The sequence below is a fragment of the Solanum verrucosum genome, unplaced genomic scaffold (genome assembly GCF_900185275.1).
Source record: "Solanum verrucosum unplaced genomic scaffold, falcon-dt-bn FXZP01000229.1, whole genome shotgun sequence".
Classification (NCBI taxonomy): domain Eukaryota; kingdom Viridiplantae; phylum Streptophyta; class Magnoliopsida; order Solanales; family Solanaceae; genus Solanum; species Solanum verrucosum.
In genome coordinates, this window is record NW_026020011.1 from 6,259,181 (window position 1) to 6,274,343 (window position 15,163).

The following is a 15,163-nucleotide window of genomic DNA, read 5'->3' on the forward strand; positions in this document are numbered from 1 at the left end:
TGTTTTGGGTGAACACATATCTATTTACAAAGTAGAAGACTTTTATTCATCAAATTTATGGATATTTATTTTGGAGCTTGTATTTAAACTTGTAATTTGAAGGTGAATTTTAAATCCTGTAAATCACTAAATCAATCTTAGTCTTATATTCACGGAGTTTAAATTTTTTTTTATACGTACACAAAAAAAAAAATCACCTTATATATACACTAGACATCGGAGCCCGTGCTAGCACGGGCCCAATATGTATCATTTTTTGTTTCAATTTATGTGACAAAGACAAAATTAAAGAGTTAATCAAACTTTAATATTAATTTAAAATAGTTTAAATTTTTAATTATTGTTAACTATGGTAAAAAATTTTTTATGTCTTTTAACATTCTAAATTGCTAATTATTGTTGTATGATTTGTAATATCTTTTACGCAATTTTGAAGTAATAAAGGTTATTTCTTCTTTCTCAATTTACGTGGTACTAATAAAATTTTGAGATTCAATCAATTTTTTTTGTCTTTAAAATATTCTATTGTTAATTACTGTAAATTATTGTACTTTCTAAGTAATTTTCAAATAATATATATTATTTCATTTGTCCAATTTATGTGTCACCAATAAAATTTGAAGAGTTAATCAGATATTTTACATATTTTTATATCTTTTGAATATTTAAGTAAATAATTATTGTGATTTATAATATTTTATACAATTATTTTAAAAAAATTAAACAACAAACAAAACGAATTCATCATAGGAAAATTACCAAAGCATCCTTGAATACATCAATAATGGGTCCCACTTTTTTTAAAAAAAAATATGCATATTGGGAGGATATTTTTGTCCAAAGTGGAAATAGAATAAGTATAAAGAATTAAAGTCGTTTAAAATTTTAAATTGTTAATTCTTATTGTATGATTTGTAATACTTTTACGCCATTTTCAAATAATAGAGGTCATTTCTTCTTTCTCAATTTATGTAGTACTAAAATTTTTTTGAGATTCAATCAATTTTTTTTGTCTTTGAAATATTTATAGTTGTTAATTACTGTAATTTACAGTACTTTCTAAGAAATTTTCAAATAATATATATTATTTCATTTGTCCCAATTTATGTGTCACCGATAAAATTTGAAGAGTCAATCAGATCTTTTATATATTTTTATATCTTTTAAATATTTAAATAATTAATTATCGTGATTCATAATATTTTATACAATTATTTAGTATAGTAAAATAAATTTAAAAGAAACAAACAAAACAAATTCATCATAGGAAATTACCAAAACATCCTTCAATACATCAATAATGAGTCCGACTTTTTGTTTTTAAGAAATTGCACATTCGAAGAATATTTTTGTCCAAAGTGGAAATATTGTGTAAAAAATGTGTATTTATTGTGATTTTGAATGTTTTGTGGGATAATAGGACGCACGCAAAGTTAAGGTATCTTTTTGAAAATCTGGAACAACTTCAAGTATCAGTTAATGTTTTTTCTCAAAATCTAATTTACTTTCGTAAACTATGTGTCAGATCAAAATCAGATTAACAAATTCAAAAGGAATGAGTAATAAATAGCTCATACAATAACATATTTATTATTTAACTAAATAATAAATATGTAACTAAAAATCTTGTTAGCTTTTGGTTAAAAGCTAACAAGATAGTTAGAATGATAGTTGCATTGTGAAAATCTTGTTAGCTTTTGGTTGAAAGCTAACAAGATAGTTAGAATGATAGTTGCATTATTATATATATATATATATATATATATATATATATATATATATAAACTTGAGGGGGCATTCCCCACTTGAATAAGTATGGTCTAACAAAATGGGCACACATAGGAGTAACTCCAAAAAAAAGTGGGGTCGGGGAGGTGGGGGACTGTGCTCCTTTCCTTGAGTTTGTGTCACATTAGGCTCAATTAAGATAAATATGTTTCTTATTGAGATTTTTTTTCATACCCTCATATCTTTAGTCCTTCCTTTTGTTTTATAAAAAAATCCCCAAGAGTGCCATTTTAATTTTTATATCATGAGTACCATGTGTTTGATACTTTTACAGTGAGAACATGAAACCATGAAGTCAAAGACTCATCCATAAATAAACACAAAATTGAAGCTTTTATTAAATTTGCTTCATCAGTAAACTACAAGAAAGTTTAGTTCCTTTACCTTACTAGTTTGACTGACCCCATTGTTACTAAAATAAATTCAAGATTTTGAAAGAAGTCTGTCAAGTATCAAAAAATGGAGAAAAAAAATTTCAAAATATTTCTTGGTTTTGTATTGATATTACTAGTTAGCAGAATTTGTATCTGTTGTGCTTCAGAGAGTGATGTTTATTGCTTGAAATCAATAAAAGAATCATTACATGACCCTTTCAATTCTTTAAACTCTTGGAATTTCACCCAAAAATCCATCTGTCGTTTTGAGGGAATTGACTGCTGGCAATCTGATGAGAATAAGGTAATGAGCATCACACTTTCAAACTTTGGATTAATAGGTGAGTTTCCTCGTGGCATTCGAAATTGTACAAGCTTGACAGGTCTAAATCTTTCTGGTAATCATTTGTATGGAACCATCCCTTCTGATATAGCAGTGATTCTTCAATATGTTACAGTACTTGATCTCTCAAATAACACGTTTTCGGGCAATATAACACCTGATATAGGTAATTGTCAATACATTAATGTTTTAAAGTTGGACTATAATGATTTAGAAGGTGAAATTCCAAGTAGAATAGGCTATTTGCCTCGCCTTAAGACGTTCAGCATAGCTAACAATTACTTGACTGGGCCAGTGCCATTGTTTTTTAGCAAGAATATCACGGCTGAGAGTTTTGGAAACAATCCAGAGCTTTGTGGGAAGCCCTTGAAAGGATGTGAGGATTCTTGGATATGGAAACATGTAGATCGTGCTTCGTTCATCAAAGCGTTTGTGATTGGTTGGGTACTTTTGTTTACAATGGTTTTAGTCCTTTGCTTATTTAAATTTCCTACCAAGGCTATCAACAAGATAGTCTCATTAAACATATGGAAGCTAAGGAAAAAAAAACATTTAACTTCAGGAAGTGAAGAGGAATTAAGCAGCCAACATAAGGTAAAGATCTTGCTAAATTTGCTGCACTGCTTATAGTCTGCAAAGTTAACCTTTTCTTCTGTAGTTCCAATTTTGTGATTAGTCCTTGCTAGTCCATTATGTTATAAATTCTTTATTCGATCGATGATCAAATATGATAGCAATAAGGTTCTCAAGTTTCTTTCCTGTTTTAACTTCTGTGTATATTCAAATGATTCAACTTACTGTTTTATTTACAGATATTAAAGCTGGAGAAGTTTGTTACGAGAATGAGCTACACGGAGCTTGAAAACGCGACTTCTGGTTTTAGTGAAGACTATCTAGTAGGAAATGGAATGTTGGGCAAAGTGTACAAGGCAATTCTTCCAAATGGCTGGATACTTGCCATCAAGAAGCTCAATGACTGGGAGAATTTGGAGGACGAGTTTGTCTCGGAGATTACAACTCTTGGTGGTCTGAGGCATAGGAATCTATTGCCTCTAATAGGTTTCTGCGCCGAAAAGCAAGAAAGGCTTCTTGTTTACAAATACATGACTAATGGTAGTCTTGATGAATGGCTGCACTCGAATGAAGTTAAGGCGAAAATTTTGGATTTCCCTCGGAGAGCTAAAATTGCACTTGGGATAGCAAAAGGCCTGGCTTGGCTTCATCATGGTTACGAATTGCACGTTACACATGGAAGCATAAGCACACGATGTATTTTGCTAGATCAAAATCTTGAACCAAAAATATCCAACTTTTGGGAAGCAAAATTTTGGAGTAAGAATGATTCTGCATTAAGTTGGAGTCTTTTCCCAGTAGCTGAATATTCTGGTTTAGGCTCTTACAAGCAAGACATCTACTGTTTTGGTGTTGTGCTTCTCGAGCTGGTAACAGGGAAGGAACCACATGAATTGACCAGCTCAAGAAATCTATTCGATCACTCGCCGTGTCTACTTGATGCAGATAGAGATTTGCTTGGGAAAGGAGCTGATGATTTGATCCTCCAATTTCTTGAATTGGCTTGTGACTGTGTGAAGTTCTTTCCTAATGAAAGGCCAACAATGCTGGAAGTGTATGACAGACTCAAGAATATTTCTCAAGGTCGAAGGGACTGGATACAAAAGATATCAAGTAAATATGACTAGTGCTATTGTTTTTATGGTTACTGACTCAAGAATATTTCTCAAGGTCGAAGGGACTGGATACAAAAGATATCAAGTAAATATGACTAGTGCTATTGTTTTTATGGTTACTGAGAAAAACAAATTAGGAATACACTATATTAAAGCATTAAATCCGTGCCTCGAGTCTGTATGCTGATAGTTTCTGTTGTAACTGTAATATATATGAATCTGTTCAAGTCATCATCTTGCAGTTTCTTTATTTAGATAGCTTTTATTTGCATATTGTAAAGAAGAGAAGTTGACTATGAATCTGTATACTAATAGAACAAATCAACCAGTTTGAAAAAAGAATATATACTTACAAATAAGAACAAATCAATTGTATTTAGTAGTTGACTTCAGTGTGCTATACAAGTAAGGTTGAACCAGTAACTCAAAATCTTATAAATTCTGTTTATTCTTACTATAGCAACAACAACATACTCAGTGTAATCCACAAGTGGGGTTTGGGGAGGGGTAGGATGTAAGCAGACCTTACCTCTACCTTTGCCGGGCAGAGAGACTGTTTCCGATAGACCTTCGTCTAGAAAAAACAGGAAAATTTCTGTTTAATGAAATTCTCTTGTTTTATAATCCCCAAGAGTGCTGCCCATTCTTATTTGTCTATTCACTTATCCCAACTTCCATATGTTTGAAACTTCTATGCTGAGAAAATCAAACCATGAATTCAAGAATCATCAATAAACAGAGACAAAAATTGAAGCTTTGACATTGCTACAATATGTGTAAATTCTAAAGCATAATCATTCTTCAGGAAGTCTCTCAAGATATGGAGAAAACCAACTTCAGCAAAAGACCTTTCTTTTTCATCTGCACATTTCTTGGCTTTCTATTGATATTACTTAGCAGAATTTCTGTCTGCAGTGCTTCAGAGAGTGATTTTTATTGCTTGAAATCGATAAGAGATTCATTACAAGATCCTTTTGATTCTTTGGGCTCTTGGGATTTCAGCAATGCTACCGAAGGCTTCGTCTGCCATTTCATGGGAATTGAATGCTGGAATAGTGATGAGAATAAGGTAATGAAGATCATACTTTCAAACTCAGGACTAATAGGTGAGTTTCCGCGAGGCATTCAAAATTGTACAAGCTTGACAGATTTACAGCTTTCTGGCAACAACTTGTATGGAACCATCCCTTCTGATATTTCAATGATAGTTAAATATGTTACAACACTTGATCTCTCAAATAACACATTTTCTGGCAATATACCACCAGATTTAGCTAATTGTGCATACATTAATTTTCTAATGTTGGGCAATAATAATCTAGAAGGTGAAATTCCAACCAGAATTGGCTCTTTGCCTCGCCTAATGACGTTCAGTGTAGCCAACAATCACTTGACTGGACCAGTGCCATCATTTGTTAGCGAACGAATCACAGCTAAAAGTTTTGCAAACAATCCAGAGCTTTGTGGGAAGCCCTTGAAAGAATGTGAGGATTCTGAGGATTCTTGGATATGGGAACATATCGATCGTGCTTCATTTATCGAAGCATTTGTGTTTGGTTGGGTATTTTTATTTACATTATTTTTAGTCCTTTGCTTATATAAATTTCCAACCAAGGCTATCAACAAGATATTTTCACCAAACATATGGAAACTGAGGTCAAAGGAACATTATAGTCCAGGAAGTGATCCACCAGGTGAAGAGGAATTAAGCAGACACCAGAAGGTAAAGATTTTGCTAACTTTCCAGCTTTTCCCCTGTATTGTTAAGCTAAATATTTTTCTGTAGTTCTAGTTTAGTTATTAGTCCTTACAAATCCATCATGTCGTATAATCTTGACTAGAGAACTGAATGGAGGTACAAATTCATTTGCCATTTTTTTTTACCTACAGAGCTCACGATTGAGCCCTAATACCAAATGAGAATGTTGTGGTGGATGTGTGGGCATACTAGAAGAGATTAGATTACAAATGAAGATATCCAGGTCAGGGTAGGAGTGGCCTCGGTGGAGGAAAAGATGCGGGAAGTGAGATTGGGATGGTTGGGGCATGTGAAGAGGAGATGCAGGGATGCCTAATGTGGAGGTGTGAGAGGTTGGCTATGAATGGTTGCACAAGAGGTAGAGGTAGGTCGAAAAAGTATTGGGGAGAAGTGATTAGATAGGCCATGACGCAATTGCAACTTACCAAGGACATGACCTTAGATAGGAGGTTGTGGAGGACACGGGTAGCCTTGCTTATCCTTCCATACTAGCAGTCGTAGTATTTCTTCTGTAGTGTCTTGTCTTTCGGTTTCTGTTACTATCTACTGTCTCTTGCACTTTGATTATCGCACTATTTTGTTGTAGTTACTATTCCCTTTTTTTTCAGAAGCTTTGTCATGCTTTCTATAGCATTTTTCCATGATTTCTTCACCTGTGTTATTTCTTTTTCGATCTACTTTGGTATGTTTTTCCTTGAGACGAGGGTCTATCAGAAATAACCTCTCTACCTTCCAAGGTAGGGGTAAGGTCTCCGTACACTCTACCCTTCCCAGACACTATTTGTGGAGTTACATTGTATGTGTTGTTGATGATTGATGAGCATACATGATAGCAATAAGCTTCTCAAATTTCTGTTCTGTGTGTGCTCCAATGATAACTTGCTGTTTTACAGATATTAAAGTTGGAGAAGTTTGTTACAAGAATGAGCTTCACCGAGCTGGCAAACGCAACTTCTGATTTTGGTGAAGATTATTTGGTAGGTAATGGAATGCTGGGCAAAGTGTACAAAGCTATTCTACCAAATGACTGGACACTTGCAATCAAGAAGCTGAATGACTGGGAGAATTTGGAGGACGAGTTTCTCTCGGAGATTACAACTCTTGGTGGTCTGAGGCATCGGAACCTATTGCCTCTAATAGGTTTCTGTGTTGAAAGGGAAAAAAAACTTCTCGTTTACAAATACATGTTTAATGGAAGTCTTCATGAATGGCTGCACTCGAACGAAGACAAGGCCAAGATTTTAGACTTCCGTCTTAGAGTTAAAATTGCACTTGGGATAGCAAAAGGTCTAGCTTGGCTTCATCATGGTTACAAATTGCACGTTACACACGGAAGCATAAGCACGCGATGTATCTTGCTAGATCAAAATTTTGATCCCAAAATATCCAACTTTTGGGAAGCAAAAATTTGGAGTAAGAATGATGCTGCATTAAGTTGGAGTCTTTTCCCAGTAGCTGAATATTCATGTTTAGGTTCTTACAAGAAAGACATCTACTGCTTTGGCGTCCTGCTTCTCGAGCTGGTTACAGGGAAGGAACCGCATGAATTGACAAGCTCGAGAAATCTGTTTGATCACTCGCCTTGTCTACTTGATGCAGATAAAGATTTGCTTGGGAAAGGAATCAACGATTTGATCCTCGAATTTCTAGAGTTAGCTTGTGACTGTGTGAAGTTCTTACCTAATGAAAGGCCAACAATGCTGGAAGTTTATGACAAACTCAAGACAATTTCTCAAGGTCGAAACGACGACTAGGTATAGAAAACTCTCTTATCAACTGGCATTTGAAGTCTATAGAACTAGTACTATTGTTTATAATTTACAGTATTATTGGAAAGTTGTATTTATTTGATTGCATTTGTGGTTGTCTTAAAGAATCTACTGATGCTGCATTGACTAATTAGTTAACATTTTGTAGTCATTTGTCACTAAAATTGGCCTCAAGTAGTTCCTCAGAACATCAGCATTTTGTCAACTGTAAATAGCACTTTTCAAACACTATAACCATGATATTCAAAACCAACTTCAATCCCCGCACCATTAACTAGAGGTCTTGAGTTCGAGCCCCTAGGAATGGAAAAAACCTTGTTGAGAGTGCCTCCCTTTTAAATAGGTCCTGCAATGCGTGAATCCGACACTTGATCAGTAATATCAAATATGTATAGATGCTAACTACATTGAGTCTAGTCAGTAAGGAAGTCTAGTTAATTCTGACACTTGAGAAAGATTGTGTGGCCCTGCACATATATGTGTGTTTCGATAACATTTGGGTGATAGTTCAGATAAAAAACTCGCATGAAACTCGAAAAAATCGAAATGCTTTAAGTGTGTTTATATTTATAGTAATAAGGAAAACTAGACAACGATCAACTACCTACTTATTAACCTTCTTATTAACCTTCTACCATATTCCTCAATATCCATTTCATATCCTCTTATTTAGAGTTATATACATTGTTTAAACATATAATCAAATGTCATCTCTAGTATAAATCTCCATATATAATAAGTTTTCTATGACACGAATCTGAATTAATTGAGATTATGATTTCGGAACACCAAATGATTACAAAAATAATTAAATGATATGTAGCAAATGATCATGCCATATTTATATGGTAACTTTTGTACTAAAAAGGTGCACATTTTTTGTGTGCCGTGTCTCCTCTTTTTGTTAAGCTTAAGCAACTTGAAATTACTTTATATTACTTGACGTGTTCTTTTTTTTGTTTCTCCCAAATGTAACTTGACGTATTTTAATCTCTATTTTCAATAATCATTAAACTTGTAGGTCAAGGAAAACATTATTTGTATTTTGTGTCGATTAGACTTGTATATTTTTTTTAAAAAATAAAATAAAAATTAGACTTGTATATTAGAAAAATGTGTACTTGTTTTTATGTGTTTCATAATGGTGTAATTAATACGATGTAAATACACATAACTCAAATTTAAAAAGAAACTTTTGGTAAATTCCATCTTTTTTAAATTAAAAAAAAAAAGTTGATCAGGCATGTTTTATCCTTTACGACATTTTTCGATGCGAATCTAAATTAGTCAAGCCGAAAAATTTAAAAAAATAAAATAAAAAATCCTAGTATGTTTATTACATGATGGTGCAGCTCCCCTCCCCCCCCCCCAACCCAAACCCAACACCACGACGATGCACATACTCAGCCGTTATTTTTTCACAAACAGTGATAATGTCGTCAACTTCTCTTTTGGACAAACAAGAAAATTGTGAGGAAAACATATAGGAATAACATATTATTTTATAATATATTTTTTTTAAAAAAATATGTAAACAATCGATTGAACTATTAAGATTCGCAGTAACATGTTTGGAATTATTATTTTTTCTCATTTTATCTAGCTCAAAATTTGAACTTTTTGTAGTTTCCTTTTATGTTTTGATGATTATTATCAATAAAAAGGACCAAATAGGTATGGATATTTTTATTTAGAAAAACTTATAGTGTGTTTGGCTAAATTTTAATTATTTGTTTAAAAAAAAAGATTTTTAATCATATACTCTGTTCTTTTCGTATGGCACAATTCGAATTTGGAGAGTCAAATTTTCTTACATTTGATTATGAATTCTTATGTATAATCTCTAAGTTTATTAAATAAAATTTATATATTTGAAAACTACATAAAAAGTACTACAAATCACAATAATTAACAATTCAAAATATTTAAAAGACATAAAAGAAAAACTTGTTTGGCTCTCGAAATAAAAAAGACACCACGTTAATTTTCAATACTAAAAATTAATAATTTCTGTTTGATCAATGTTTCCAAAAGTGTTTTTGCGGAAAAAATAACTTCTACTACTCAAAAAATATTCACAAAAACTTAGTCAAACATCTTAATTTTCTAAAATAAGCATATTTTTTAAAAGATAAATAAAAATAAACAGTGTATTAATTCCAAAGCTAAATGGTTTTCCTATAATTGTGTAAACCTGTCGTGGCCATGTAGCACTATAAAATAGGATATAAATTGTTCATGCCTAAAAAGTCAATTAACTGAATTAATAAAGCTTAATAAAGAACCGTTTTATATGAAAAAAGAAGCTTTATATATATATTCTTCTCTTTTTCTTGAACAAGTTCACGTTTAATTTTTCATAACCAACTTTCACTTTCTCTCATATAAAAAAATCATTTCGTATTAAATTGTTTGTCGTATAATATATACGTTCCTTAAAAAAATATTAAAATGAAATAAAATGAAAAATAATTAATTTTATCTCAAACTTTTAAAAATGAAAAAATATTTGAGACAACTGTTATTAAAAATCATGACAGATAATTTAAGACGGGGAATATTTTTTTCTGTTTAATAAATCGAAAAAGAAAAAAACAGTTCAGGTCAGTGACCCTATTATATGCCAAATTAAGCTCAAATTGTTTTCTTTAGCTTATTGCTAAAAAAAACTTTTAGTTAGTACAATTTTTTTTTTGGGCTAAACTCTTTAACATGTGACCAAAGAATATTTTTCTAATTGCCTTTTCTTTTTTCTCAAAAATTTCATTTTTTTAAAAGTAAGTTATACTGAAAAAAAAAACAGTTTTTCTTGCTTTTTTTATTCCATAAAAAGATCATTCTTTTATGAAGTGCAAAACTGAAGAAGTTATAAATTAAAGCTCATAACTCAGAAACTGCTCATAATTCTCAACTCTTGAAATCCTCTCTAATTTTTTTTAAATTTTTTTTAATTTTCATATTTCATCAAGAAACATGAAAATTAACAACCCCTTTTCTTCAATTCTTCTAATTTCATTTTTTTCAATTTTTTTCACAAAATCTATAGCTGATGTTATGTTTTTAAATGTTATAAACTTTGGTGCAAAATCAGATAGCAAAACAGACTCATCATATGCATTTTCATCTGCTTGGGACTTAGCTTGTAACTCTTCAAAATCATCAACAATTTATGTACCAAAAGGGAATTTTTTAGTTAAACAAGTATATTTTAAAGGAAAATGCAACAACAATGCCATAATTTTTCGTATCGATGGCACAATCGTAGCGCCTTTCGATTATAATGTGATTGGAAATGAAAAAAATTGGATTTTATTTCAAGGTGTTGATGGTGTTTCAATTCTTGGTGGTAATCTTGATGGACAAGGATCTGGTTTATGGACTTGCAAAAGTTCTAGCAAGAACTGCCCCAGAGGAGCTACGGTACGTTTAACTTATATATACTGACAGTATCACAGTGCGTACTTTGTTTTCCATGTTAGTACTAATCTCACTTTTTTTTTATGAATTGTTACATGTAGTTATCAACCCCATTAGATATAACTATTTTGTTTTGTTATCGAGGTTATGTGCTAGTTATGATCTTTTAGATAACCTGATAGTATAACTTACAAATTTCTTTCCTTTTTAGCAAGAACTGTTCTAGGGGCGAATTTTAACTTGTATATATTGACAACATAAAGAACGTAACTATATGTACTACTTTATCATGTTATAGCAAGTAACTTGCTGTTACGTATAGTTATCTTTTAGATAATTTGATATCGTGATATAGGTTGATCAAAGACTGTTCATTACTCAAAAAATTAGCAGTTTTCTTTATGAGTGTAACGTTTCCTTCAAATAAGGATAAATGTGTACTTTATGTGAATAACTGTCAAGACATTTTTTACATTGTTATTATGGTTTATTAATTTTTTTGTATTAATTAAGTTCTGTTTTTTGAACTAAATTTAAAAATTGTTATTGTTTTCTTGCTATTTTTTTGCAGACTCTGGGATTTTCTAACTCTAACAATGTATCGATAACGGGGCTAACTTTATTGAACAGCCAAATGTTTCATATTGTCATCAATGGTTGCAAAAATGTGAAATTGCAAGGTGTTAAGGTTTATGCCCCGGGGGAAAGCCCGAATACTGATGGAATTCATGTTCAATTATCGTCTGATATCTCAATCTTGAACACGATAATCAGTACTGGAGATGATTGCGTATCCATTGGTCCAGGAACTACTAATTTGTGGATCCAAAATGTCGCGTGTGGCCCTGGCCATGGAATCAGGTAATATTAGTGTTAAGGTCTGTCATATTGAAAATAAGACATGTAACCTGTTACAACAGATAAATGTTACATGATTTATGGGTAAACATCCTTAAAATGTAGGACCTGTGATCTTGAAAATAAGACATGCGACGTTCTACAACATGTAAAAATTATTCAAACTGATGATGTATATAACTTAAACTGCGTCTATTTTGTGCAGCATTGGAAGTTTAGCAAAGGATTTTGAAGAAGCAGGGGTGCAAAATGTGACAGTAAAATCAGTTATGTTTATGAACACACAAAATGGTGTGAGGATCAAAACATGGGGCAGACCAAGTACTGGATTTGTCAACAATGTACTTTTCCAGCACGTTACGATGATTGATGTACAAAATCCAATTGTTATCGATCAAAATTACTGTCCGTACAACAAAAATTGTCCAGGACAAGTCTCGGGTGTGAAAGTAAGTGATGTTACATATCAAGACATACATGGAAGCTCAGCAACACGAGTCGCGATGAAATTTGATTGCAGTAAGAGAAATCCATGTAAAGGAATAAAATTGGAAGATGTTAATCTGAGTTATAAGAATGAACCAGCTGCTGAAGCTTCATGTGCTAATGTTGCAGGAACAACTACTGGTGTAATTCAACCTACTAGTTGTTTGTAAGGGAAAATTCGATAAAAAATAGTTCATATTTTTTCGTATATTTAGCTTAGCTTTGTCATTTTCACCTTTCAAATTAGAAAAGTTTACTTGAGTCTATAGCGCGATTTGAAAGTGAAATTGTTGTCTCACTATTCATTTTAATAGAATGTCTTTCTACTTTCATCTATTTGAAGTTTCAATTACATACAATAGACTAAAACCAGAAGTCGCGATTTTCAGCTCCTTGAAGCTCATTGAACAAAACAGAACAAATAAAAATTACATTACATTCATTTTTTTTTCTACTTCTAGGTACATATAGCAAATTTAATATTCGTATATGAGTGTATTTCTTGGTTATATTCTGTAAATTTAATTACAAAATACATACTTAAATGTGTAATTTTTGTTGTTATTTATAAGCAGCTAGTAAGTTCTTTGAAACCAGAAGCTCTTCCTGCAGCATTAACACATGAAGCTTCAGCGCGACCATTTTTATAACTAAGATTTACATTGTCAAGTGTTATTCCAGAACATGGATTCGTTTTGCTACAATTTAATTTCACTGCAACTTCTGTAGCCGATGTTCCATGTATGTCTTGATACGTTACATCACTTATCTTCACACCCGAGCCCTAAAAAAACAGAAAGTATGTAATGTAATTAGCTAGATTAAGGTAAAGGAACACGCGATTCATCTTATTTTATCATAATTGTGATGAATTAGTACCTGATGAGGACAACTTTCATGATTAGGACAGTAGTTTTGGTCTATGATTATCGGGTTTTGAACGTTAGACATAACGATATGTTGAAACAGAACATGTCTAACAAAGCCACTACTAGGCCTTGCCCAAGTTTTTACCCTCACACCATTCTGTGTCCCCGTGAAGGTAACCGTCTTAACTGTCACATTTTGTACTCCTTGCTCTTTCGATGCCCAACCTAAGCTTCCAATACTACACAAAAATCGAGATTTGGACATACATTTTAGTCGAAAAAAGATGAATCAACATGAGGAATTAATCATTGATATGTTGTGTTTCAAACCTAATTCCATGGCCAGGGCCACAAGCAATGCCTTCAATCCATAAGTTAGAGTTTCCAGGGCCAATAGATATACAATCATCTCCAGTACCAATATTTGAGTTCATAATACTCACTCCTGAAGATGATTGTACATGAATTCCATCAGTATTAGGGCTATTTCCTGAAGCTAACACCTTCACTCCTTGTAGCTTCGCATTATTGCAACCATCTACTAAGATATGGAACATTTGGCTATTTTGTACAGTTACTCCGTTCATTACAATGTTGTTTGAGTTGTAAAAAGCTAGAGCCTGAAACCAAAATTTAACGTAAAATATGAAAACATTGTTCAACCAAATATTTTAAAAAACATTTTCAATGGAAAACATAACGCACTGTAGTTCCTTCGGGGCAAGTGTTTTTGGAGTTTTTGCAAGTCCAAAGACTAGCACCTTGACCATCAAAAATTCCACCATAGATAGAAACTCTGTTTACATTTTCAAATGTTATCCAATTTCCATCATTGCCAATCACATTATAATCAGAGGGAGCTAAAAGAGTTCCATCAATACGTATAGTAATAGCGTTACGTTTGCATGTTTGACCATTAAAATATGCCTTGCGAATCAAGTAAATTCCACGTGGCACATAAATAGTGGACGCGCTCGTAGAAGCGCATGCTGATCCCCATGCACTTAAAAATGCTTTTGATGAGTCTGTTTTGCCATTGGATTTTGCTCCATAATTTTGGACATTGTAAATGGTATTGGATGCTAATGATAAGTTGAAGAAAAAGAAGAAGAAAACTGCTAAGGGACTCATTTTGCTAAGGGAAAATTGGTACAAGATTTAAGAGGGATTTAAAGGATTAATTAATTGATCAAATGGTTAGGTGAATGGTGATGAGGAATTGGAGTAGTTTAGAGGGATATTTATAGAGGTAAAAAAAGAAGATGATATTTTTAATGAAAGTTAGGTTTTTCAAATAATATTTGGTCATGTTGAGATTTGGGGAAATGAGACTTTTAAATTACAATCCAATAATATAAGTAATCACACGAGTCCAAATCAACAAATTGTTGGCACCTTATTTTAGGGGGGTGGGAGGGGGTTAGTAGTAATCATCGTTTGATTGGGGAATAAGTTATTTATGAATTAATTATTTTGGGATTAGTTATATCAGAAATTTTTATTTCATTTTTATGTGGGATAAAAATAACGCTACGATCTCGAGATAAGGTATTTCTGAATTAGTTATTCCAGAAATTTTTATTTCACTCTCAATGTGGGATAAAAACAACACTGCGATCTCGAGATGAGTTATTTCTGAATTAATTATCTCGGGATTAGTTATCCCATAAATTTTTATGTCACTCTCAATGTGCCTAAAAATAAGACTATGATCTCGAGATAAGTTATTTCTAAATTAATTATATCGGAATTAGTTATTCCAGAAATTTTTATTTCACTCTCAATGTGGGATAAAAATAACACTACAATCCC

At 32.2% G+C, this 15,163-nt stretch overlaps 4 protein-coding genes across 4 annotated transcripts; 3 read left to right on the top strand and 1 right to left on the bottom strand.

Annotated features, from left to right (window-relative positions):
- The first annotated feature begins 2,247 nt into the window (after window positions 1-2,247).
- LOC125820027 (probably inactive leucine-rich repeat receptor-like protein kinase At5g48380) lies at window positions 2,248-4,205 on the top strand. The gene is made up of 2 exons (XM_049499445.1): window positions 2,248-3,099; window positions 3,318-4,205. Exons 1-2 carry the CDS (start codon window positions 2,248-2,250, stop codon window positions 4,203-4,205), a joined length of 1,740 nt encoding a protein of 579 aa, XP_049355402.1.
- An 808-nt stretch (window positions 4,206-5,013) lies between these two features.
- LOC125820381 (probably inactive leucine-rich repeat receptor-like protein kinase At5g48380) lies at window positions 5,014-7,741 on the top strand. The gene is made up of 2 exons (XM_049499813.1): window positions 5,014-5,916; window positions 6,846-7,741. Exons 1-2 carry the CDS (start codon window positions 5,014-5,016, stop codon window positions 7,704-7,706), a joined length of 1,764 nt encoding a protein of 587 aa, XP_049355770.1. The 3' UTR covers window positions 7,707-7,741.
- A 2,947-nt stretch (window positions 7,742-10,688) lies between these two features.
- Window positions 10,689-12,803, top strand: LOC125820038 (polygalacturonase-like). The gene is made up of 3 exons (XM_049499457.1): window positions 10,689-11,141; window positions 11,710-11,999; window positions 12,202-12,803. The coding sequence occupies exons 1-3, from the start codon at window positions 10,695-10,697 to the stop codon at window positions 12,650-12,652; spliced, it is 1,188 nt and encodes a 395-aa protein (XP_049355414.1). The 5' UTR covers window positions 10,689-10,694; the 3' UTR covers window positions 12,653-12,803.
- Window positions 12,804-13,031: 228 nt separating this feature from the next.
- LOC125820042 (polygalacturonase-like) lies at window positions 13,032-14,487 on the bottom strand. The gene is made up of 4 exons (XM_049499461.1): window positions 14,057-14,487; window positions 13,682-13,971; window positions 13,362-13,590; window positions 13,032-13,266 (listed from the first exon to the last, which is right to left on the bottom strand). Exons 1-4 carry the CDS (start codon window positions 14,480-14,482, stop codon window positions 13,048-13,050), a joined length of 1,164 nt encoding a protein of 387 aa, XP_049355418.1. The 5' UTR covers window positions 14,483-14,487; the 3' UTR covers window positions 13,032-13,047.
- Window positions 14,488-15,163: the final 676 nt, after the last annotated feature.

Excerpts from the sequence above, each read along its gene's own strand:
- LOC125820042 (XM_049499461.1), bottom strand. The coding sequence starts at position 14,482 with ATGAGTCCCTTAGCAGTTTTCTTCTTCTTTTTCTTCAACTTATCATTA. Across the intron at positions 13,591-13,681 it reads GGCCCTGGCCATGGAATTAG|TATTGGAAGCTTAGGTTGGG; the intron begins GTTTGAAACACA and ends ATTTTTGTGTAG. Across the intron at positions 13,267-13,361 it reads ATGAAAGTTGTCCTCATCAG|GGCTCGGGTGTGAAGATAAG; the intron begins GTACTAATTCAT and ends CTGTTTTTTTAG.
- LOC125820027 (XM_049499445.1), top strand. The coding sequence starts at position 2,248 with ATGGAGAAAAAAAATTTCAAAATATTTCTTGGTTTTGTATTGATATTA. Across the intron at positions 3,100-3,317 it reads AATTAAGCAGCCAACATAAG|ATATTAAAGCTGGAGAAGTT; the intron begins GTAAAGATCTTG and ends TTTTATTTACAG.
- LOC125820038 (XM_049499457.1), top strand. The coding sequence starts at position 10,695 with ATGAAAATTAACAACCCCTTTTCTTCAATTCTTCTAATTTCATTTTTT. Across the intron at positions 11,142-11,709 it reads ACTGCCCCAGAGGAGCTACG|ACTCTGGGATTTTCTAACTC; the intron begins GTACGTTTAACT and ends ATTTTTTTGCAG. Across the intron at positions 12,000-12,201 it reads GGCCCTGGCCATGGAATCAG|CATTGGAAGTTTAGCAAAGG; the intron begins GTAATATTAGTG and ends TATTTTGTGCAG.
- LOC125820381 (XM_049499813.1), top strand. The coding sequence starts at position 5,014 with ATGGAGAAAACCAACTTCAGCAAAAGACCTTTCTTTTTCATCTGCACA. Across the intron at positions 5,917-6,845 it reads AATTAAGCAGACACCAGAAG|ATATTAAAGTTGGAGAAGTT; the intron begins GTAAAGATTTTG and ends GCTGTTTTACAG.